Consider the following 21,956-nt stretch of genomic DNA (forward strand, 5'->3'; position numbering starts at 1 on the left):
GCATTGGGCTATATATTCATATGGATTACACATACATACATATATATATACCGCTTATTGGATAAGTATATGCCGATCACCGATCACCGATTGTCGAATGCCGTTTTCGTGTTCGTGTTCGTAAGGCGACACATAAACCATAATTAAAATTGAAAAACTGTTGGCCCCAAAATCCAACTCGAAGTCGGAGTCGCCAAAAACAAAAACCAGAAAACCAAAAAAATATTGCGCACCTGTTTGGAGTTGGAGAGAGAAGGCAGATACTACTCCCCGTCCCGCCATAGCCATAGCCACTGGAGTGGAGTGGAGTGGAGTGTTGGCCAGTTTTTCATGAAACAATTACGAGTACGAATGCGAATGCGAATGCGAGTACGAAAAAGCCAGGCTGAAATGAACGCCAAGTTGGCCAAGCATTTGGGAGACGGTTGTGGGGCTACTCGGCGGCATATTGCAACGTTTTGGGGCTGCACAGTGGAAGTGGCTTTTTAGAGTGGATAAATATAGTTTGGAAAGAAAATCCGATATCTATTTGAATGGAAATCATTGTTCAGGATATTCAAAAGCCTACACGGAAACGAATTTTCCGCGTATAAAAGTTGGATCTAATCCTAAAATGTGCCGAAAGCTTGAAAGAATTCCCGATTTAGATCCCATTCCACTTGATAAGTGGCCTACGAATGTATTGGCCTCTCCTTGTCACCCCACAATCACAGCCCCCACAACCTCGCCTCCTCCACTCGCTGGAGCTCTGCTTCCTCCCCATCGTAATCCCCCCATACCATGCTTTTGCCTTCAGATCACTCTGTTGATCGTTTCGATTGCGGCTCGATCGGTCGACTTTTTAGCTTTGGCGTAAAATTGCAGAGCGATCTTGTTGTTGTTGCTTGTATGTGCACCATTAAGGCAACAACAGCTACAACACATGCAGGCAAACCAGACCAAGCCAACAAACATACGTGCCACACATCCACATGCACACGATATGGTATGGTATATATATATATGTATCGAGAAACCTGTAGAATTTACAATTACAACAACATCACAGCAACTGGTAAAACAGCGCGTATCTGCGTCAATGCTTTTTACGAGAGTCATACCCTCTCCATAGAGGGGTATAGCCATTCTGTGGAGGCGAAGGCAAAGCCATCTTCCTTTGGAAAGAAGGTTCTTCATGGAAGAACCATATAAACTGATTGTACCCTTCTATAGCTCGAACTTTACAAAGTCTGGAGTCGGTTACTTCTAACCAAAGGACCCAGCAGCTATGGCTGCTACCTATCCCGTATCCCAAGTTTTAAGCATAAGACTATAGTGGACCTCGATTGTAGGATTGTGTAGTAGATCCCCGTATAGTTAGGCCTTTGGTTAGATCTTTGGTTGACCCTCTATCTTCTTCTGCAGACTGCAGAGCATTCAAAACCACTCTGTCCTATGTATATTCCCTCATTTTCCTGATCAGATCTGCACAAACAAAGAAATTATCTTTCGGACAAGAGTATTCATAGTTTCGCTTCAAAATCAAAAGCCATTTAGATCTTGTTTTTGTTTTTCTGTTAACTTGGCTTACTTGGGGCGCATTTGCAATTGAAGCGTGGCTCAAAGTGAGCGAACACACACACACACACACCCCTCCATGCCTCCCTATGCCTCTCCCGCTCCCGCCCATTTAACCCACTTGATCTGGCCATCTCGCATCCACCAACGTCTCTCTCTCGCTCTCTCGCTCTCCCTCTCCCTCTATCTCTCTCTCTGTCTCTAAAGGCAAATGCGGTTTGGGTTTTGAACGTGTTTTTTATATAACGTTGTTTTTCTTTCCATGTGCATAGTTTTGTTGTTGTGTTTTTATAAACGTGTTGTTGTTGCTTTGGGATTTGTGCATATTTTTGGTGGGAATATTTGGCATTTTGTTTTTCATGAAATTGGAATTTTGTCTTGTGTTTGGGAGTGGGAGAGGGGCGGCAGGAGACACAATACAGGTCTGGTCTCCGAATCTGAGTAATGCACTCCAGGGGGAGAGCGGGAGCGTGAGTCATTCATTCGTTGTAATATTGGGAAATGTGCCGGAATAGAGGGATACCATTTCAAAGATTTTCCCGCTCCAATCTCTAACCAATTCAGTAGATAAATCATTTAATTTAGTCTCTCTCTCTCTCCAGACAGATATATCATAATTTTCATTCAATTTAGTCTCTTTCTCGACGTCAGTCGCCACTCCACTCCACAGCACTCCAATCCACAATCCACTCTGATCCAATCCACACTCAATGACTCTGATGACTCCATTGGGTCTTGTGCAATTTACTGATTATCTCATAATCATCTTCTCGTGTGCCTCAATTTGTTGTTTAATGATGCTCGTGGAAAATTAACCATGGCTTATATAAATAGTAACATAAGATAAAACAAAAGCAAAAGCAAACAAGCCACCAACAACCTGAGCAACAAATTTGATTTTATTAACTTGAGGCTGCATTTCAATTTTGGCATTTACAACATTTTTTTGTATTTTTGTTGTTATTGCCTTTGCTGTGGTTGTTGATTTATGCCGCTTTTTGGAGTGCCGTGTGCCTGGGCCTGTGCCCCGGCGCATTCAGTGAAAGTTGACGTTGAGGTTCAAAACAATGTTTTGCTTAAAGGTTGTGTCAATGAACTGGGCCTCCACCGAATATGGTTTGTTGGTCTATTAGTAGTTCAGGGATTAAGGTAATCTTTCAGCCTTTGGGCTTATCTTTATCGGCCATACTACAAGTACTTTATGGACTTTATGGACTGGCTCACGTGAGCCAAAGTCAAGATGTTCTATATTTAAACGGTGAGCCACAATAGGCGGCACTAGGAAAATGGGGCAACATACACTATAGTCTAGACACTTTAGAAATAGTTTTTTTTTTTTGGTAATAGTCTTATCATTTTCATTTTTTGTGGACTTGCGTTGACCAAACTCTGGGGAATTGACCCCCCTCCAAAAATGCTCTGGTTTCTGCAGGAATTGCGTTTATTTATTGGCTATAGCCTTATCATTATGGACTGCCTCACGTGCCCCAAATATATTTAAAGCACAATAGACTGCAGTTGATATTGGGGGACGATGTGTGTAAATTTATTACCCACCTGACGAGGCTGTTGTTGTTCTGCTCGCGATAAGAAAGGGCCTTAAAAAAGGCCACGCGAAAGAGTTTCGACAATTATTCCGGTCACTTTCGATTCGATCGGAGCGATAAGGCTGTATCTGTATCCACTGTACCACACGCGAAAACAAAGAATAACACAATTACTATATGGAATTCCTTGGGGGCCAAAGCCAAAATCGATGGATTTCCTCTTTCTTCGTCGGGTTTTATTGTTATCGTATTGCCTTGCTCTTTTATGGGGGGCGCCGTTTTCTTGGGCTGCTTCTTGATGGCTTGGCTGTATTCGTATTAACCGGTTTTTGGGCTTATGTTTATGCTGTTGCTGTTGCTGTTGCCATCGCTTTTGTTGTTTCTTTTACGCAGACGCGAGTCGAGTCGAGTTTGTAGGGAAAACTTTTGGAAAAATGTTGCAATGTTTCATCCAGCAAATTGTTAAAAGATTCAAATTTAAACGAAAATCCTAAGCGCACAATTTAACATAACAAAAAACCATTCCCGAACAAAACACACCACACGCAAGCGCAGTACCAGGAGGATTCGTACAGGCACAGGAATGCAGGCAAACAGGTGTTGGCTTTTCGGATGCGCCTGCCGTTTTGTGGCGTTTGCCTTCGCTTCTTTATACTTATTTCTGCTTAGTTTTCTTTGGCTTGTAACAGCACTTTGCACGCGGCGTTTATTTCAATTTAATTGAGCGTGTTGTTTGTAATTAAACACCTGTTGCGCGTCGAGAAAAAGACAACGCGCCGCGACACAACCTTTTCGTTTGAAAATTCCGATTGTTTTGTTTGTTTACTCCATGCTAGCGATGTTAAATATATTCGATACATCTATCGATTAATTTTTTGGTCTGGTGAATATATTAGCTTGGATATTTTTGCAGAATATATCATCAAAGGAACTACTTTTCTGAGTGTTTGGCGAAAACTAATATTATTTTTCTGTTGTTTCACGTCACAAATAAGAAAAACCAAATAAACAAATAAACGATAAACGGTAGGCACTTGACCGCATGGTATAACAATATTAGGTATGCCGCAATACAGCCGCACTTGATCAATGTGTGACCATTTTCGGTATATTTCTGCACATTTTGACGTCTAAATTGAGGTGATTTTATGGTATATCGGTATAGTATTATTTTTCGCTTGACTGAGAACGATTAACCCACTGTAGACCAAGGGGGTATTTTAACACTCCACCGACAATAATGAAAATCGAATCATTTTAGAGCAGTTTAGGTGAAAGATAACGTAATTGTAAGTTCAGAGGAAAGATAGCATAGATTTTCAAAAAGAATTTACAATTTGTAATATTTTCTGCCATTTGCCTCAAGTCATTGAATTGTTTAAATAGAGGGGGCTTACGTGGGCTAAGTTAGTTTTGAAAGAAGTCGTCATATTTCTATTTTTGTTTTTCGTTTTAGTTTCGCAACTTTTGTAAATATGTCGGACCTCTCGTACTTGGACACACTCTCCAAAAAGGAGCTGCTGGCCAAATGCTTGGAGCATGGCCTGCCCGACATCCCGGTGACTGATAGCACTCGCAATGTCATCACTCGTCGTTTGCGCGCAACGATCTTGGGCTTGCCTTTGAACAAAGGCAAAACTGCTGCTTCAGCTACAAAGAAGACGGCTCCTAGGCGTGAAACCATACACGGCAGCAAGGTGACGCCCGCTGCGGAAAACGTGGGTCGCACAGCAGGTAAAAGTCCAAGTCGCAGTGGCAACAGCAGCTTCAGCAGCAACAACAACAACAACCAGAGCGCTCATTCTGGTCGTCGCACGATTGCCTATGGCCTGGACAACATATCCGTCTCGGGGCGCTCAGTAGAGACCACAACTACCGTCTCGGATGTGGGCTCCCAGTCGGAGGACGATGATTTCCATGTTGTGGATTCGCCAGTCCGGTACTCGAATTTGCCGCAAACGCCACCCAATCGCAAGAATGTCTCGTTGAACAAGTCTGGAGTGCTGACCACATCCTACACACGCGAGGTGGAGCAACCGCTTGATGAACGGCAGGAGATGGACATACCCAAAAGCCACAACTATGAGCGTGCGCCTCTAAACACATTGCCCAGCTACATGCCGCGCCTCGATCAACCCTACAGACGCCCCATGTACCTGGATCTGGATGCTCTCTCTAAAACACAGAACGTACAGACACAACTGAACTCGACCAGCTATCAAGAGGATGCTGGCCCACGGCACACATTCAGCGGCTCGGCCAAGCCTTTTGGTGAAGTGGCTGCAACTCAACCACGTCAGCGCCAAAGCGGGTCAACTACTGGCTTTAGACAGCCACTCCAACCGAGAACCTCCATAAACACACTCTATCCGACACTGAACCAGTTCTACGATCAACCGGACAACAACGCTCATCCCATGGAAACCGACAGCGAATCGGAGGCGGAGGAGCCTCAGCTACGAGGCAGCCATCTGTCGCGAGCACGCTCATCGCCACTAGCACGCCCAACACTGTCAGCCAAGCAGAAGCCAGGACAGGTGTCGCCCATGACACACTTCCGTGAGGCATTCCGCTCTCTGGATCGTCAGTATCATCTCAAGTTTTATTTCCTCCTGTGTGTGGCTGTGATGGTGGTTACTATGCTGTATGTGGTCCTGACGCCCGCTGTTTGAGGTGTATCTTGAACGTTTCAGACTAATATAATAATTATTACAAAAAGACTTGCATTCAAATATTAAAAAATAAACGGGCTTTCGTTCAAAGACGAATAAATAATTGCGTGCATTTTGTTTCCTTAAGAAACTCCAGACCAGACTACAGACACAGGATACGGATACGGGCTAGAGTTCAATCGCCAAGTCTTTTATTTCTTGTTTTGCTTATGATTTCCGCTTTATACATAATTAGAAAAATGTACTACATTATAATTATTTGTATTAAATAAACTAATTAAATGTAAAGGTTCAGTGTTTTGCATTTTGTTGTGTGTGTTTCTGCTTTCAGTTTTAAGAGTTTTATCGGAACAAGGGGATAGGGATCTTTATTCTACTATTTACACGCTATTCAAGAGTGGAAAACAAGTTTTGTGTAAAATCGTAAGGATCTGCTTGAGGGCGGGGGCCGGCGATGCAAGGACATCACAAAGAAACGAATCACTCTTAACAAATGACACAAATGGCTGGCTGCTAAGTGGCGCTGGCGCTGGCTGACTAATTGAAGTGGAACTTGAACTGGAAGGGCGATCCGTGCTGGAAGTGGGCAAACGGATGCTGGCCACCACCACGCTGGTTCGCCTCAGGGTCCAGGGGATCCTCGCCTTCGTCAAACTGGCGCCGCTTCTCGGGATCTGTAAGTACCTCCTTGGCCGCTGCGATATCAATGAACTTCTTTTCGGCCACCTTCTTCTCCTCGTCCCTGAAGTTGTCCGGATGCCATTTCTGGGCCGCCTTGCGGTACGCCTTGACAATCTCTTGCTTGTTGGCCGTGCGCTTTACGCCCAGTATCTTGTAGTAGTCCCTGCGCTCGGCCTGCTTCTGCAGCTTCTTGGCCTTCTGTATACCTTCCTTGGCCCGCTGGCTGTTCTCGTCCAGCTCGAGGGCTGCCTGGAACGAGTGTATGGCATCATCATACATTTCGGTGCCGATCAGAGCCTCGGCACGATCACAGTACACTTGGGCGTCCTTCATGATATCCAGCGCTTCCTTGCACTGTGTCAGCGCCTTGCCAAACTCCTCGTCGCCAGTGTAGCAATTGCAGAGAATCTTGTGCGCCTCGTATCGTATCATGGTCTCCTCGGGCTCGTGCTTGAGCACCGCCTCGCCAGCGGCTATGCAGTCGGAGAACTGTTTCTCCTCCTTGGCCTGCTCGGCATTCGTCAGCTGCTTCTCCACCTTTCGCAGCTTCTTGTAGAAGGGGAAACACAGCTTGTGCTCTGGATCGAATTTCAGGCACTCGCGTATCTCCTTCAAGGCATTGGGGGCATGTCCAATCGTGTACAGCAGCTTGGCAATGTTGTAGTGCCCCTCCGTGCTGTCCTGGGTCAGGCGGTTCACCTGCCTGAGGTCGGAAATGGCTGCGATAGCATCGTTTACCTTAATGTAGAGATCGGAGCGTGTCTGCCGGAACGGCACCGACCAAGGCGACAGCTCCAGAAGCTGTGTGATCAAATTAATGGCATTGTGATAGTCGCCATGGGCAACATGATGCTGCACATTATGCCACTGCTCGTTGGCCGGCTCCAGTCGCGAGTACTGTTCAATGACCAGAGCATTGTTGGGCTCCTCCCGGAGCACCACACTAAAGTCTGTCAGCGCCTGCTCGTATTCGCCGCTCTTCATGTGCACTAGACCGCGTTGGGCACGTGCCGCCGTGAAGTCGGGCTTCAACTCGAGGACGCGACTAAAGTCCTGAATGGCAAAGCGTGTCTTGCCCAGGGCCAGATAGACTGTGCCCCGCTTGAACAGCGTCAGATAATTGTTGGCATCGCCCTCTGCAAAGATTCCCCAAAATGAATAACATTCGACACAAAAGAAATCGTAAGCGATTCACCCACCGACAGCCGCATGGTAGTGCGTCAGTGCATCCGACAGCTGTCCGCGGGCCAAGAACTCTTTGCCCAACTCCAGATGGTTGTCGATATCGGCCTGGTTGGGCACTGCCTCGGCGCCTGCATAAAACAATGACGTGGATCACACCCGTTGTTGACAAAACAAACACACAAATGATACGCACCTTCCAGGAAGAGCTCCAAGAGCAGCAGCACCACACAGGCGGCAAGCCTCTTCTCACCACTGCCTAGCATAAGTAGATCGCTTAAAGGCAAGGCCATAGCTACGTGTACCTTGTCTCTCTCTCAGGTGGGTGCGGATGATGTGGGCGTGATTTGAAGTTGCTGTCCGAAACGACACGCACGTCAGATGTGTCTAGCGTGGCAGATGTTGTGGCTAATCTATACCGTTGCACCTGCCCTCCCCTTTCCGACGATTGCCGCGTTGTTGTTGTGCGGCCTTTATAGATTTTGTGTCCGTTTTTGGTATAATTTTGGAACCGCACGACGCTTTTTTCGTGCTCTTTGCTCGCTGGAAACACAGGCCGCTGTGTATATTCTGTTATTTAATCGTTATGCAAATCGCTTTTTGCCTCCATTGGTCATCGTCGCCGCATTATTTTCTGACTAGCCACCGATTTTCTGATGAACTTTTCGCCTATTATTTTTGCCTATATTAAAACCTAAACACTGACGTGTAGTCAGCGGTAGTATGAAGTTAACCCATTTAACCCAGCATTAAAAACCCTATATTTAAACTTTTGTTAAGCTACGAAAACTAATACTGTTTCTAAATTATATTCTTCCTTTTATTTTTTCCTTAAAAAAATTCAAATTATATTAAAATATATTGCACTTATCTTCAAGTTACTTGATTTTCTTAAAGTGTATTTCCATACCGACTGGTAGACAATGGGTTAATCGTTCTAGTTTATTCTTGACCGGAAATTATAGTTTTTCTCAGTTTAGTTACTGGCTAGCACGAACAGGAATTCTTCTATATTTCTTTCAGGAAAGAAACCCCAAATGTATTCTTTTTGTTGGCAAATCCATAAGGCTTGCTCCGCCATCCTGGCTTGCTTTTTGCTGGTCTCGCGGAACTATCCTGGCCACGTAGTGCGTGTCCCTCTCCCTTTTAGGGAGAGAGAATAGATCATTAATTATCTTATTTACTCCGTCCGTATCTATTTTTATATATTCTTCCTTATATGTAACTTATTTATATTTACTATATTAATTATTCCTATTTATTTATATCGAACTGATTCGATTAAGGGGTTATGAATAGGCGGGCATAAGCTAGTAATGATACCATGAAAAAGTATGAAGTTAACGTACAAATAATAAGGAAGACAAAACAAAAGGAAGGAAAAGGTTCGTAACAGTTTAAACAATCAAAAATTTGCACTTAAGCTGTTTTCTTACACGGCAACTACACCAATGCTACATGACAACTACATATCAATGTAATTATGAATTACTTATCAAAGAACAAAAAGAAAGCCCAAGAAATATTGTTTTTCGGGCTTTACCGAGATTTCAAAGTCAAAATATTGGAGAAAAAATACCACCAAAAATGATAGATTTTGATTTTGATGTTTAAAGCCCTATGTCTTAATTTTTCCAGATGGTAAGCTGAAACTACACATGCAAATGCAAAGTTCATGAATAATTCATTAAAAGTTCTTAAAGGCCCAGATCTATCAGACAAAATCGGTTTGATTCGAAGCGTAAAGCAAATCTTGGATAATTTACTATTAAAAATTTTACAAATTACAATTGGTAAGCTTCGGTTTTTGGTTTCTCTTTGTTTAGCATAATATATGTATGTTCATGAAACAAATGTTCTAGGTTTGATTTATAAAATATGCAATAAATTGGATATCATATCTATAAATATATGTAATTTTAACGAGAATTATATATTCATATGGGAAATATCTTTGGTTACTCCTCATCACTCCTTCAGTGCTCTGAGATCTGGATAGAGGGCTCCGGCGTTAATATAATGAGATTCCGGTTTACGCAAATCGCGTTTATAATCGCTAACAACGGCCTCGCCGGTTCGCTTGGCGAGTTTCTTGGCTATGCCCTTGGGGGATATATAATTCACGTTCTGGCTGATGACAAAAGCATTGCCCACCGTATCGAAGGTTCCGCAGGCCAAATTCCCAGCCGATGGTCCATATCTGTAAGGGAAAATTATATGTGAAAATGGTTCTAGTGAGCCTAAACGCTTGATCTCACTTGTGCTCTATAATCTTGACCGAGTTCTCGCTCAGGCTGTTGCCCAGGATCTTGGCCGATGTTTCAAGTCCATCGAAGACAGTGCTGAAGCCCTCGACAGCTCCCGCTGCTATTGTTAGGGCCCCGTCCATGGTGCTGTTCGCTTCGGTGGTGTCGTAGCCAAAACCCTTCTGCAGCAGCTTCGAGCCCTGCTCCTGGATGTGCGGCGCCAGGTAGCGACCAACGGCCATCGAGGCGGTGCCCACCTTTCCGGCTAACCAACCAGTCATTCCAACCGCCGCGTGGGTTACCTTCTGAGCCACCTCCACTGCGGCAGAAAGTCAATGAAATCCTGGAGAAATTACTTCAGCTGAAGACTCACCTGACGACTGTACGGAGGACGGCACCTGAGTGGGGGCCTCCGTCGAGGCTGGCGACATCTTGGAGATGAGGTACGGCGTAGTTCGCATCATCAGACCGCCTGTCTTCTCCGCTCCCTTGACCAGATTGCGAGCTATGAAATCGGCCGCGCACACAATGTGCTTGGACACCTGCTCCGAGCTGGTGCTCGGACCGGAGCCAGCACGTTGGGTGCTCGGCGATTTCAGCTGCTCTACAGTGCCCGCCAGCACAGCTTCGAGGAGGTCAAGGAAAAACTGCTGCAGATCCTGCATCTGCTCCTCCTCCGACTCCCCGGCCGTTGAGCTCAGCGGACGCTGTGGCTTCACTAGCATGATGCCGAAGGCGTTGCCCGGCTCCTGGCACTCCATATCGGGGAAAATGAAGGCTCCGTATTCCGTGCGATAACAATTGGTGATCAAGGGCACCAGCGGGTACAGCCAGATCATACCAGTAGCCGTGGGAGTCTCTTGCTCCGTCATAGAGCACTGGATAAAGGTGGTTCCGCTGAGATATTTCCACTTGCCGGCCACGGTGCACATCACCAGGGACATGGTGGTGTTTCCTGTAATGGTGGTTACCACACCGCTGGATTCGATGCGATAGAGCTTGATCTGAGCCTGGAAGAGCTCGTCCAGCTGAGCATTAGCCTCGTGGTTGGCCAAGAGCTCTCGCAAACCGACAGCCATCTCCCTGTAAGTTCTGGGAGTGCCGCTGGCATTGGCTATGTCGTAAAAGGTCGATGGATTTTCGGCCAGCAAGGGTCGCTGACGGCTGGTACTCTGTCCATCTGCTTCGGTGCGCTCCCTCTCCTTTGCCTCCTCTGCACTGTCATCGATGGGGAGGCTCTTGGCTTTCAACACCTTAACGCGATAGCTAACCTCCGTCTTGGCGCTCTTTAACTTCTGTATCAGGGAGCAAGCGTCATTCCATTGCGTCTGCACAGCATCAATCTCATCGGGCAGGCCCACCGGTATGGCAAAGGTTTCTTCAATCATTTCCAGTGCTCGCTCATACGCACCAATAGTTTGCTGCGTGTCCTCCTGCTCCTCGCGGTCTAGGGCCAGCTCTACTTGCGTCATAGCGTCCTTGTAGGCCGCTTGGATTTGACCATACGCCTCGAGGAACTCGGTTTCCGTGGATGCCATTACGAAATTTAGTAGCTGATGAAATAAAAATAAAAAAGTACTTCAATTTTGCATAATTTTAATTCATAGAAAATCAAACTTGTTGGTAGATATCCATCTTTGCTGTTCAGCTACGAAAAACCAACTGAAAAATGTACACTTTTCGCGCAGTTTCCGATTCATTGCTGACAAAATGCGTCAGACATCTTCGGTGTTTCTTCTAGCGTTTGTGCGCTCTTTTTCTTCTCCGATGTATGAGATTTATATTGTATGTCGAGGCACATTCGTTTTCTGCTCCGACTCGATGACATCTCCGCCACGATATAGAGGCATCCTCTAGTTCCTCCACGATTCGTAGGTTATATTTCTACGGCCCTTCTTCGATTTAGGATCATCTTCGGGGTGGCCTCGCCTGCGGTTCGTGAGTTTTTCAAGGGGCAGCTGTTGCCTCTCCTCAAAATTGAATTTTGGCCAACTAAATTTCTTTCGCTTTGCTGCATTCACAATCGGATTTATCACGCCCACTTGTTGCACTCACCCTCTTTTCTTGTCTTCAAGCTTAACTGACTCTGCCAGAACTTTCCCTTTCATTGAGATTCAATCGGATTCGGATGTACTTTGATCAGTAAATCATCGATCTAGAAATAATGTGGCGACACGTCGTGGTCTCTAAGATTTCGTCATGGATTTTACATATTTCGCAATTTTTTAACACTCACCAGCCATTTTCCGGGCTTTGGCCTTACCTGTATAATAGAAAGCTTCTTGTTGCCGTTTTTTACGTGAGAATCAAACTTAAATTAATAATTATCATTGCTAAATTCGTTCAAAAAGTGTTCGAGTTGGTTGTGGAATGTTTGCTTTTTGCGTTTCTGTTTTGCTTAGTCTGTTTTTTCTTGTGCTTCTTATCCAGCTGTTTCTTAGGGAGGCTTAGCTACGTTCAGTCAGTAACAATAAAATACGTACATATCTAGAGATGCGTAATTTTGAGCTTTTTAAAGACTATATATCCTTTTATTAAATTTTCAATATCCAATCAAATTTGCAAACTACTTTTAGAATGACTCGATCTTTTTTAATACATTCTGCTTGTTTTAGCTATGTATATTGCATCTCTTTAGTGTTTTATCGCTGCATAAGCAAGCAAAATTTCTGCCAATTGGTGTTCATCGTGTATGGATAGAACCACTAACCATACAGTATATGGTTAGTGATAGAACAATACATTTTTATGCACTAGTGTAGTTAAAATATAGTGTAAAAAAACATCGGCAACATAATTAGAGGTAAGAAACAACTGACGAAATATTACAATTACAAAAACACAGATATTACCAAACCCTTGAATTTAAATCGTATATCACTACGAAAGGATCATTCGCATAATGCTGGAGGTTCGAGATCAAGTTGATCCTGCCACCAGTTGGCCGTACCGAACTTTTGAAATTTCTTTTTCGATTTATGTTTGTGGTCTCCGAGAGCACAATCGGGATGCATTTGTGATGGGCAGCATACCCGCAAGCGTTACAAGCATTAAAAACCTTCAGACGGAAAATTGTACGTTGTATCCCATATTCTTAAAAGGTTTTTCCATATATAATCATTATGTTTTGTTCTTTTTAGGATTCTGACCATTTCTGGATTCTGGATGCCGCGGGCTCTGTCTGCCACATCTGCCATAGTGTGTGGACAAATTTTCTGTGATGAGTGAGTTCAGACGTGGTTCAAACGCGAGCAAACGTGCCCCATGTGCCGGGCCAATGTTAGAGAAGACTCCGCCTGGCAGGATGGCAGCACCACATTCTTCTACACCGCATTGTACCAGGGCTCCCCTCCCCCAACGGCCCCGAGGCTGTGCGGATTGGTCGCGCTGGCCTCTGTGCCGGGTGTGACGATATGAGTCCATCGTCACTCATATCATCCATCGGACGAAGCATAATCGCTTCTCCAGCCAGAGGCATTGAAGCAAATGTTGGAGACAGATGCGGCATGAACTTTACTAATAACTTTTTTTAAGTAGAACAAAGAGCCAATCTGAGCAAAGAGTGTCGCTAGTAGTTCTATGCCATAGAGTGTGGGCCATCCGGTCTAGGATATCTGACTGATTAAACCGACGGCGCCCAGCGGAGACCCGACAGGGACCTAGTGGCCCCACAGCTCACCTCCATACGTTCTGCGGCAATGCCCAAAAGGCCACGGCATTGCGCACAGCCCAGGAGATATTCACTGCCATTAAGGATTAAGGAATACTCGGCCACCATTTTGTTTTACTTGATATTTATTTCGACCTTTTTAATGATTTTTAAAATACATTTTTATCATTTGAATGCATATTACATTTCGTTCGATTCGGACGACGCTCACATCCTGACTTTCGTGGGTGTGTTGTGTGTGTGAGAGAGTTTTGTATGTGGGGAAGAGAGGTGGTGGCCGTGGTTATTGGCCAAATATACAATATATGTATATCCTGTATATAACACGATAACTTGAATAACGAAAATAATCTATTGGAATTTGTATTTCTGATGATGGCAATGGGTTCCATCCATTCAACATGTCAAATTCTAAGAAGTCGCAGACTTTTTGTCTTCGTGAGAGAAGAGTTTTGATTGAAATCACAATGTATATATAGAATCATTTTCTGTATAACTCTATGGATGGATGCACACAAAAATGTGTGTGGATCCTTGTTTTAACATAGTTTTTAATGCATTTGCCGACACACGACGATTCTGTCGGCAAGAGTAAAAAATAATAACGAGAGTAATGCTCCTTCTATCCTTTTTTATGGATCCAAAAGTGGGGGGATGGATTATATGGTGATGATCCCCTCTTTAGGCAGCCGCCTTGCTGGCCAGCTCCCGGTAGGCGTCCTGCAGAGCCTGCTGCTGCTCGGCGCTCAGGCTGCTGGCACAGGCCTGCATCACATCGGGATTCGACTCGACTTGCTTGACGATGGTGAGCATACGGGTACCAGTCGCACTGGTGGCCTCCAACACCTTGGTGCAGTACGCTTCGGCGATGATCGAGACGATGCGCGGCAGATTGGAGTTGTTGGCGCCCAGAATTACTGGATGATTGGCCTCGATCAGATCGCACATGTAGCCATATATGTGGGTGGCCTCCTCGGGATCCTCGGAGATGGGCAGCCAGGAGAACCACACGCCAATCAGTTCATCCACATTCGAAAGCGCCGACTTGTTATACTTGAGGATTTTGGCAAAGGCCGATATGGCGTTCTCCGTGGCATTGATGTTCTCGATTTCGCGGGCCTTGGGATCATTGATGACCTGCACCAGTAATGGAATGATCTGAGCGCATGTGACCGCAAATTGCTCGCCACCAAACTGGGCCAGAACACCGCAGCCATAAGCAGCAGCCTGGCGCACCTCCGGTGACTTGTCGCCCACATACTGCAGCAGGGCTGGCGTAAAGATCTGCTGGTACGGGGCACAGGCTGGGCCACAAAACTCTGCAACATTGAAAACGATATGTTCATTTTATTCTATAGGATCCAATATTCCGCGCTCTCCACTCACCAATCAAATCATCAAAGACACACACACCCCATTGGCGATCGGTTGGTGGACGACTGGGATCCAGAAGCTTCACAAAGTGCGGAGCCACCTGCTCGAAGGCTGGCAGAAACAGGGCCTTGTTCGTCAGGAAGAGGGCGTGTGTGATGTCAATCACCTTGGACAGGATGTAGACATCGGTGTCGTCCTGCTCGGCCAGCTCCTCCTCGACGCCATCGTCGTAGTCCTCCTCGTTGCGGGCAGCTAGACGCTTGTCGGCGCGCTCAAAGTGCTCCAGGACATACTTGTTGATGATCTCGAGGACCTGCTTCATGGCCTCCTCGTTGAGGCAGTTCGGGCCCAAGGTCTCGATGCACTTGGCCAACGAATTGAGCAGCTCGGACTGCACCTCCGGCTCCGGTTCAGTGACGATGACTTTCAAGAGCTCGGGGCAAATGTAGAGCCACATGCCCTCCAAGTACTGGGGTCCCTTGATCTTGGCGCAGTCGAGCAGATACGGCAGCGACTCGGCGGCGGCGGTTCGAACTCCATCGTGGAAGTAGAACTTGAGCATGGGCAGCATTAGGCGGACCACCTCCTCGGCGTACTCGGCGAATCCCTCCTTCAGCTCTCGGGCGTAGCAGACCAGCATCTCGCAGGCGGAGGCCTTGTCGTCCATGCCGGCAGTGCGAATGGCAAAGTTCTGCTGCTCCCCCAGATTGATGAACGACCAGTCGACATCGCCCTCAATGTCCTCGACCTCGTCGTTGTCCAGCATTGCCACCTCGGGCTTCATGGAGGCTGTGCGCATCACTGGGCCCATCACCAGGGGCAGATACTGCTCAAACTGCTTGCCCAGGATCTTGCACATGCGTGCCCAAGCCGTGATCAGGTAGGAGGTCTGCGGATCGTCGTCGGCCAGCTCTGCGCCTTCGGTGTGATTGACCAGCAGCATGTCCATGATCTCGCCGGCATCCCCAATGAACTTGTCCCGGCCCACGGCCAGTCCGATGAGGCTCACGCACTCGATGGTCTTGCCACGCAGCATGCGCAGATCCTCGGAATTGGCGTTCTGGATGATGAACTTGAGGCACGGCATCAGGCGATCGTAGTAGGTCACGAACTCGGCCTCGCATGTGTCCGCCACAGAGGCGATGGTGGTCACGACCTGCTCCAGCACCAGCTTGTTGCCCTTCTCTACCAGCTCCTTGAACTTGGAGTTTAGAATGGCCTCCAGCTTGGCCATGATCCCGTCCAGATAGCGTGTCAAAATATTCTTGGGACAATCCTCGCTGAAATTGACCAAAGCGGCGCCGGCATGAGCCTGCACACGGGGATTCTGCACATCGTCCAGCAGCAGCATCAAGCCGGGAATCACCTAAACGAGGACAAGGCAAAGATCAGATTCATTTCAAGATTTCGTTTATGTGCGATCTTATACCTGGCTGTGGAACTTCTTCTCAAAGATTGGGGCAAAGTCCGTGGACATCTGACCGATGGCATTGCAGGCGGAGTACCGCACGCGCGGATGGGGATCGCGCAGGAAGTTTAGCACGCCCGACATCACCTCATCCAGTATGGCCTCCATCTGCTTGTGGCAGCCCTCGCCGATGGACGAGATGGCCATGAGGGCGGCAAAGCGGTGCTTCCAATCGCTGTGGCTCAACATCGCCGGCAGGGAGCTCATCACCTGGGGCAGAATCATCTTGCCTCCCAGGCCGCAGGCGAGGCGGTCCAGCGAGGACTCGGCAATCACATTGTTGTCGCTGTGATCGTCATCGTCCACTACATCGGTGGTCGACCAGTCATCGTCGTCGTCCAGATCCGTCATCATCTGCAGCACCAGGGGGATCAGGGCAACGATGTACTTCTCCGCACGCTTGCGCACCATGGCAGGAGCATTCTCGGAGAGGGATACCATCACCTCCAGGACCAGATGACGCCAGGTGTCCTCGAAGTCCTTTGAGCTGAACACCTTCATGCAGATCTCGAAGATGAACTCCAGTTGGGGCCGCAGGAACTTGGGACAGCTCTCGGTCATGTCGATCAGCAGCTTAAGCAGACTCTGGTCGTCCTGGGCCTCGATAGTTTCGCCGGTGATGACAAGCATCCGGTGCAGCATGTCGCTGAAGTGCTTGTACACTACCACTTCCTTCTCCTTGTCGTGGAAGAGGATGAAGGCGCCAACAGCGCGCACAGCCTGGATGCGCACCTCAGGATCCGAGCTGGGGTCCATGCTCTTGGCCAGCATCTGCTTGATCAGATCAATGTACTGCGTCTCCTGGTTGCCAAAGATCGATGGAACGCTCGTGAAGATCCGCAGCGCGGCCTCCTGCAGCTGGGGCGTCGGCGAGTTGGCGCATTGGAAGAGAAACTGCAGGATATCCGGCCACTGGTTGTTGCCATCATCGTCGATCAGACTGCGCGCCACCTCGGCCACCACCTCGCAGATCTTCCTCCTCAGCTGGGGCGTCACCTCCTGCTGCACGGCCAGCAGAATCTGCTGCAGCAGCTGGTTCTGGGACTCTGGTGGAATCTACGGAGCGGTAGAAATTTCATTAGAAAACCACTCTTTCAGGAACTCCTTTTAGTTGCCTTTCCAACCTCTTTGTAGAAATCTGGGAAGTCGGTAGTGAAGAGACGACGCAGCAGAACGGCGGCCATCTGGCGGGCCTCCTCGGATTGCTGCCCATTGTGGATGTTGGCCAGAAGATGTGTCACCTTCAGATCCCGCTGTAGGGCGTTGTAGGCATCCTAAAATCGGAATATCAGAAAAAGCAAACCGAAACGTGAATAACGAACGAAAACAGATTTGGTTTCCAGGTGGGTGGAGCCGTTGCCTCAAGGTCGGCGGGCGTTGCCATGTGCTCGACCGCCGAGCACGGCGCTTATCAACACGGAATATTAAACAGATTGCATTTTCCCATCCACCATCTATCCAATGCGTCATTCCACCGCACTTTTGCACCTGCTCTTTGTTTCCGTTTGCCCGAAAAATACATACTTATATCATAAAAAATTTGAAATTGTTCAATTCTCAAATGGTATTTTGCTTTGTTCCTCCGATTCGTGTCTCTCTCGCTATCGCTCTTCATCCGAAAGAGACGCAACACACATGCGAATGTGGCGTCAAAAGGGAGAGCAAAAACACGTTTTGTGTGCGGATGATTCAGGGCACAAATTTAATAGGAAAAAATATGCCTGCGAACAAAAGGGATATCGCAGACAAGAGGCAATGTCTGTGCCCAATTTTGTATACTCGATGGCACGCCAATATGCATATTGCGCATCACGAAATTGCTGCAATTCAATTTTTCTTGTTGATCCCCCCTCCTTCACTGCCACCCTTCTCAAGCACGAGCCACTCACCTCGGCCTGCTGGCGCACATCATTATCCGTAGATAGCAGGGAAACCAAGAGCTGCTGGAACTGGGCCTGGTCTGCAGACATGTTGTGTTGTAATTAAATCAAATTAATTGCAATTGACACAAAAGTAATTAGAAAACCACAATTTTCACAATCTTCACGCGACGAAGGCCGCCTTAAAAAAGAGCAGGGCAGAACAATAGAAGACGGGAAGCCGGGTTGCCAAAATCTCGCAATTTTCTGAGCAGAGTTGTATTCTGTGCGTTTCAATTTTATTGCTCCTTTTGAGGGTGATACTTGACTTATTTTATGAGTTAAAGTGCTATTCAAATATAGCTTTTGTAGAAATTCATTTATTTTGGACTGGAAACTGGCAATTTCAATTGTAAATTTCACGCATGTGGCAGCACTAAGGCCACTTTGATACGATAGTTTTGGCGCGCAAGCGAAAAGACCCAGGGCCGCCACCAATTTGCATCTCAAACTGTCGGTTGAGATTTAAATTAAATGAGCTATATTTTTTAATTCAACAGATATTTAACACATAATATAAATATAAAATAAATTAAACAAACTGAGGTAAGAATTTTCACTGTTGCCCTGGGCAACATTGCCGTGGTCCAGGGACAGGGAAAATCTGAATTACATATGTATGAATTATTCATCCACTTTGACCAAGTGTTTCATATTAGTACAGAAACGCAGGGTAAAGTGATAAATCATCTCCACCAGGCTGAGTATGGAAAAGCCCATGAAGAGGCCGAAAATACCTCCACAATTGGCTAGAAACTCGGTTATGCCGTACAGCTCCGACCGTTTCGAGGTTATAAACTGGTCCTGCTTGAAGTAGATGGAGAGCCGGGACATCTGGGAGCCGGCATACTCCTTCATGAAATCTGTGTCACCTTCGGCAATCAGCATTTCCTCCAGATCAAAGTTCGCCTGCGAGATTTCCGTGTTGTAGGCCAGAGAAGTACACGCCGGCATGCAATTGCACGCCGTTTCTACTCCCCGCGGAGCGTCTCGCTCCGCATTCAGTGCTTTCACGCGATGGAACTCCCTCACGAGGAGCTGGCGCTCGGCTCGATCGTAGCAATAGATTTTGTCCTCGCCACACACCGGCATATCCATATTCCTGGGCATCGAGAACTTGACGCAGCCGCATTTGGTCAGCGTGAAGTTGGCCAAGCACTCAAGCTGACAATTGGACTCGGTGTAGATCTTGAAGAAGCGCAGGGCCCGCTCATGGCTGAGGAAGCACTGCCGCCGCAGCGGATGGTACTCGGCAATTCCCGATGACGTCGTAATCATGCTTGGCTTGACCGCAATGAGGACCTCCTTGCCCATGGGAATGCGCACGAATTGCTTTGAGACCTGCGGCACGTCGTCCGGGGCATGTAGCAGAACTTTAAATCCTTGCACAGGACCACGGCAAGCGTAGTCCACCTCCTGCTTGAAGCTCTGCAGGGCCAGAAAGATGCCCGACCGAGCCCCAGCACTGAGCACGCGAGCTGGATACGTTACCACATCGCTCTCCACATCATAGCCCGTTTCCAGCGACCAGGCCGAGTGTGAACTGATGTTTTCCATGTCCAAGGCATCGGCACTGTACCGATACTGGTAGGTGTCTTCCCGGTAGATGTCGGTCGCGCTCAGCCCGTTGAAAGTGTAGCAGATGCCCTCCTCCTTAAAGAATAACACGGAACAAAATGTTAAAGAGCGGATTAGTCAGATTTCTTAACGCTCACCGTGAGCGTTTTCCGAAAGAACTTGTCGCATTCACCAAAGCGGCTCAGCCAGCGGCAGTAGAAGAAATACCGATCGAACTGGGGCAGCATTCGTTCCAGCACATCAAAGTAGTCAACATCATCGCCAGAAATTAGCGGCATGGCCTGGTCAATTAACTGCGTGTTGCACACGTGAAGAAGTGTTCGAAACTCCTCCATCTCCAGGGCGGTGATGTTTTGCGGTTTGAAAACGCGCGAGGAGCGCATCTCAATATTGAACTGACTGTAAAGATCCGCAAACGAAGTCTCCTCGCCTGGAAAAAGGTTACATTTTAGGCAACGTAACTGGTTAATCAATCATTTGTCCAACCTTTCGGTTTCAGCACTCGCTTGGTTTCGGAGCAGACTGTGATGGCGGGAAAGGGTATGTTCCACACGGGCGTTGATTTCTCAGCAAAGCTAACAATCACAGGCTGGAAAGATACACCATCAACAACGGCCAATTACAGATGTTAGGCAATAGATCCCCTACCGTCTCCGTCCACTTGGTGTAGGCGCTGGATATCAGCGTGGCACAGCCGTAAATGGAGATCAGAAAGGCGCACAGCCAAAATATCCTCTCCCGCATCGGACGTTGGTAGTCGCCCAGGTACTGTACACCGTGCAAGGAGGTGTGGGAGCAGTATTCTTGATATGTGGTAAGGAATCCCTTGCAGACGGTCGCAACGTTAGCGGATTGGCGCGGTTTCTTTGAGGTAAGATCAATACCACCACTGTGGCTCTCCAGTTCAGAGTCACAGGTCGACATGGTGCTGTCCATTGCACAGTTTTTGGCACTCACAAACATGGTTAATAAATATTTGCAAAATAATGTTAGGCTGAAGAAGCATTTATCCCGTTACTTTAGGCTGCCAGACCGATGGTATTTGTGCAGTAAATTGCGATGTTTCTTCGCTGGTAGTATCGACTTTTTTTTTTGGTTCTAGTTCGCTCTAGTTCGTGACTGACTCAGATATATCCCATCTCTAAATACAACGCTAAGCAAAACACGAAAAAAAAAAAATAGAAATGGCTTCAAGAGTTTGTACCTATAAGGACTGTGAGAATTACTATCTTATCAACGACAGCACCTCAACAACACTCTTCGCCCCTCCCAAGCAGCCGGAACGTGCACAAATCTGGCGCAAAAATGGACGGGTTCACCCGAAGATTCCGCCCCACAAAATGTTTATGTGCTTCGAACACTTTGATAAGAAATACATATCGTGCAGCAAGAATCGCAAGATATTAGTAGGCGAGGCGGTGCCATATCCTTACGAAGGTTCGCCCGAGCCGGAGGAGGCGGAGGCTCTTGAACAAGTGGCGTCGACATCATCGCAGGAAAGTTACTTCATAAATCTGATCGACAGCGACGAGCTGAGCATCAACAATGTGGAGTCAACCACAGGCAGTTCCAAGCGCATGGTAACACTGCCACAGACTTTTAAGAATGGTAGTAAGTAATCAAATATATTACAAGCTATATGTGGAAACCTAATGATCTGGAAATTGTATTTTTAGTTGAAATTAGTCTTGCGCCACCTTCCACCAAACGCTCGAGAACCACTGTTGAGCTAATACCACTTTCAGAGCCCCCTGTAAAGCAGGAGCCTTCTGTTGTCGAAGACCAGGCAATAGACCCCACAGAGGTATCGACGTTCATCTTCAAAGGCGAGGAATATGTGCAAATGTCTAAGTCGTATTATTTGCGCGAAAAGCGGGAAATTGCGCAGCAGCTGAGGCAATATAAGACCATACTCAAGAATATTAAAGAATATTTCCAAGATGAATCCCTAGATATATAGATAGTATTATATTTAAACATCGTGCCACCAAAACTCACTAGAATAAATCCAATATTTAGCTATACATCTTTTTCTATGGACAATCCTTAATAATATTCAGAC

General features: G+C 46.9%; 7 protein-coding genes and 1 long non-coding RNA gene across 13 annotated transcripts in view; 3 read left to right on the forward strand and 5 right to left on the reverse strand.

The window, feature by feature from the left end:
- Positions 1-3,945, reverse strand: part of LOC4802454 (uncharacterized) — a 39,620-nt gene extending 35,675 nt beyond the window's left edge. For both annotated transcript variants that reach the window (XM_015182329.2, XM_003736691.3), the window contains exon 1: positions 3,115-3,945. The gene's annotated coding sequence lies outside the window, so the exon portion shown is untranslated. The remainder of the gene's footprint in view (positions 1-3,114) is intronic.
- Positions 3,946-4,376: 431 nt separating this feature from the next.
- On the forward strand, positions 4,377-5,879 carry bocks (bocksbeutel). Its single transcript, XM_001359335.4, has 2 exons — positions 4,377-4,393; positions 4,561-5,879. The coding sequence occupies exon 2, from the start codon at positions 4,580-4,582 to the stop codon at positions 5,774-5,776; it is 1,197 nt and encodes a 398-aa protein (XP_001359372.3). The 5' UTR covers positions 4,377-4,393; positions 4,561-4,579; the 3' UTR covers positions 5,777-5,879.
- Positions 5,880-5,945: 66 nt separating this feature from the next.
- Positions 5,946-8,379, reverse strand: P58IPK (dnaJ homolog subfamily C member P58IPK). Its single transcript, XM_001359336.4, has 3 exons — positions 7,836-8,379; positions 7,657-7,770; positions 5,946-7,593 (listed from the first exon to the last, which is right to left on the reverse strand). The coding sequence occupies exons 1-3, from the start codon at positions 7,930-7,932 to the stop codon at positions 6,314-6,316; spliced, it is 1,491 nt and encodes a 496-aa protein (XP_001359373.1). The 5' UTR covers positions 7,933-8,379; the 3' UTR covers positions 5,946-6,313.
- A 94-nt stretch (positions 8,380-8,473) lies between these two features.
- On the forward strand, positions 8,474-9,547 carry LOC117183778 (uncharacterized). 2 transcript variants are annotated; one of them, XR_004468947.1, is made up of 2 exons: positions 8,474-9,280; positions 9,343-9,547. It is a non-coding gene; the product is annotated as an uncharacterized lncRNA (long non-coding RNA). The 2 variants fall into 2 exon arrangements; XR_004468946.1 differs by having other exon boundaries at positions 9,240-9,280; positions 9,334-9,547.
- Positions 9,373-12,306, reverse strand: spartin. Of its 4 annotated transcripts, none has more exons than XM_015182332.2 (5): positions 12,149-12,306; positions 11,941-12,040; positions 10,259-11,438; positions 9,898-10,204; positions 9,373-9,839 (listed from the first exon to the last, which is right to left on the reverse strand). In XM_015182332.2, exons 3-5 carry the CDS (start codon positions 11,421-11,423, stop codon positions 9,608-9,610), a joined length of 1,704 nt encoding a protein of 567 aa, XP_015037818.2. In that variant the 5' UTR covers positions 11,424-11,438; positions 11,941-12,040; positions 12,149-12,306; the 3' UTR covers positions 9,373-9,607. The 4 variants fall into 4 exon arrangements, with proteins under 4 accessions (XP_015037818.2, XP_015037817.2, XP_033234555.1 ...); XM_015182331.2 differs by having other exon boundaries at positions 12,122-12,306; XM_033378664.1 differs by having other exon boundaries at positions 11,941-12,071; positions 12,122-12,306.
- Positions 12,307-13,661: 1,355 nt separating this feature from the next.
- Positions 13,662-18,633, reverse strand: Karybeta3 (karyopherin beta 3). The gene is made up of 5 exons (XM_001359338.4): positions 18,287-18,633; positions 17,522-17,671; positions 16,359-17,453; positions 14,942-16,295; positions 13,662-14,874 (listed from the first exon to the last, which is right to left on the reverse strand). Exons 1-5 carry the CDS (start codon positions 18,365-18,367, stop codon positions 14,237-14,239), a joined length of 3,318 nt encoding a protein of 1,105 aa, XP_001359375.1. The 5' UTR covers positions 18,368-18,633; the 3' UTR covers positions 13,662-14,236.
- A 147-nt stretch (positions 18,634-18,780) lies between these two features.
- rpk (ripped pocket) lies at positions 18,781-20,961 on the reverse strand. The gene is made up of 4 exons (XM_001359339.4): positions 20,543-20,961; positions 20,381-20,483; positions 20,032-20,324; positions 18,781-19,969 (listed from the first exon to the last, which is right to left on the reverse strand). Exons 1-4 carry the CDS (start codon positions 20,855-20,857, stop codon positions 18,941-18,943), a joined length of 1,740 nt encoding a protein of 579 aa, XP_001359376.4. The 5' UTR covers positions 20,858-20,961; the 3' UTR covers positions 18,781-18,940.
- Positions 20,962-20,996: 35 nt separating this feature from the next.
- On the forward strand, positions 20,997-21,921 carry Dlip2 (Dorsal interacting protein 2). Its single transcript, XM_001359340.4, has 2 exons — positions 20,997-21,505; positions 21,571-21,921. The coding sequence occupies exons 1-2, from the start codon at positions 21,079-21,081 to the stop codon at positions 21,852-21,854; spliced, it is 711 nt and encodes a 236-aa protein (XP_001359377.3). The 5' UTR covers positions 20,997-21,078; the 3' UTR covers positions 21,855-21,921.
- Positions 21,922-21,956: the final 35 nt, after the last annotated feature.

This window comes from Drosophila pseudoobscura, chromosome 2, assembly GCF_009870125.1.
Source record: "Drosophila pseudoobscura strain MV-25-SWS-2005 chromosome 2, UCI_Dpse_MV25, whole genome shotgun sequence".
Lineage (NCBI taxonomy): Eukaryota > Metazoa > Arthropoda > Insecta > Diptera > Drosophilidae > Drosophila > Drosophila pseudoobscura.

What these genes read in the sequence shown, in the direction of transcription:
- bocks (XM_001359335.4), top strand. Translation starts at nt 4,580, where the DNA reads ATGTCGGACCTCTCGTACTTGGACACACTCTCCAAAAAGGAGCTGCTG.
- P58IPK (XM_001359336.4), bottom strand. Translation starts at nt 7,932, where the DNA reads ATGGCCTTGCCTTTAAGCGATCTACTTATGCTAGGCAGTGGTGAGAAG. An exon ending in CTTGGAGCTCTTCCTGGAAG is followed by an intron (nt 7,771 to 7,835) that starts GTGCGTATCATT and finishes TGTTTTATGCAG; the next exon opens with GCGCCGAGGCAGTGCCCAAC. An exon ending in GCACTACCATGCGGCTGTCG is followed by an intron (nt 7,594 to 7,656) that starts GTGGGTGAATCG and finishes GAATCTTTGCAG; the next exon opens with AGGGCGATGCCAACAATTAT.
- spartin (XM_001359337.4), bottom strand. An exon ending in GTCCTCCGTACAGTCGTCAG is followed by an intron (nt 10,205 to 10,258) that starts GTGAGTCTTCAG and finishes TTTCTGCCGCAG; the next exon opens with TGGAGGTGGCTCAGAAGGTA. An exon ending in GTCAAGATTATAGAGCACAA is followed by an intron (nt 9,840 to 9,897) that starts GTGAGATCAAGC and finishes TTTCCCTTACAG; the next exon opens with ATATGGACCATCGGCTGGGA.
- Karybeta3 (XM_001359338.4), bottom strand. Translation starts at nt 18,367, where the DNA reads ATGTCTGCAGACCAGGCCCAGTTCCAGCAGCTCTTGGTTTCCCTGCTA. An exon ending in ATGTGCGCCAGCAGGCCGAG is followed by an intron (nt 17,672 to 18,286) that starts GTGAGTGGCTCG and finishes TTCCGATTTTAG; the next exon opens with GATGCCTACAACGCCCTACA. An exon ending in TCCCAGATTTCTACAAAGAG is followed by an intron (nt 17,454 to 17,521) that starts GTTGGAAAGGCA and finishes ACCGCTCCGTAG; the next exon opens with ATTCCACCAGAGTCCCAGAA.
- rpk (XM_001359339.4), bottom strand. Translation starts at nt 20,857, where the DNA reads ATGTTTGTGAGTGCCAAAAACTGTGCAATGGACAGCACCATGTCGACC. An exon ending in ACACCAAGTGGACGGAGACG is followed by an intron (nt 20,484 to 20,542) that starts GTAGGGGATCTA and finishes GTATCTTTCCAG; the next exon opens with CCTGTGATTGTTAGCTTTGC. An exon ending in GCGAGTGCTGAAACCGAAAG is followed by an intron (nt 20,325 to 20,380) that starts GTTGGACAAATG and finishes ACCTTTTTCCAG; the next exon opens with GCGAGGAGACTTCGTTTGCG.
- Dlip2 (XM_001359340.4), top strand. Translation starts at nt 21,079, where the DNA reads ATGGCTTCAAGAGTTTGTACCTATAAGGACTGTGAGAATTACTATCTT. An exon ending in ACAGACTTTTAAGAATGGTA is followed by an intron (nt 21,506 to 21,570) that starts GTAAGTAATCAA and finishes TTGTATTTTTAG; the next exon opens with TTGAAATTAGTCTTGCGCCA.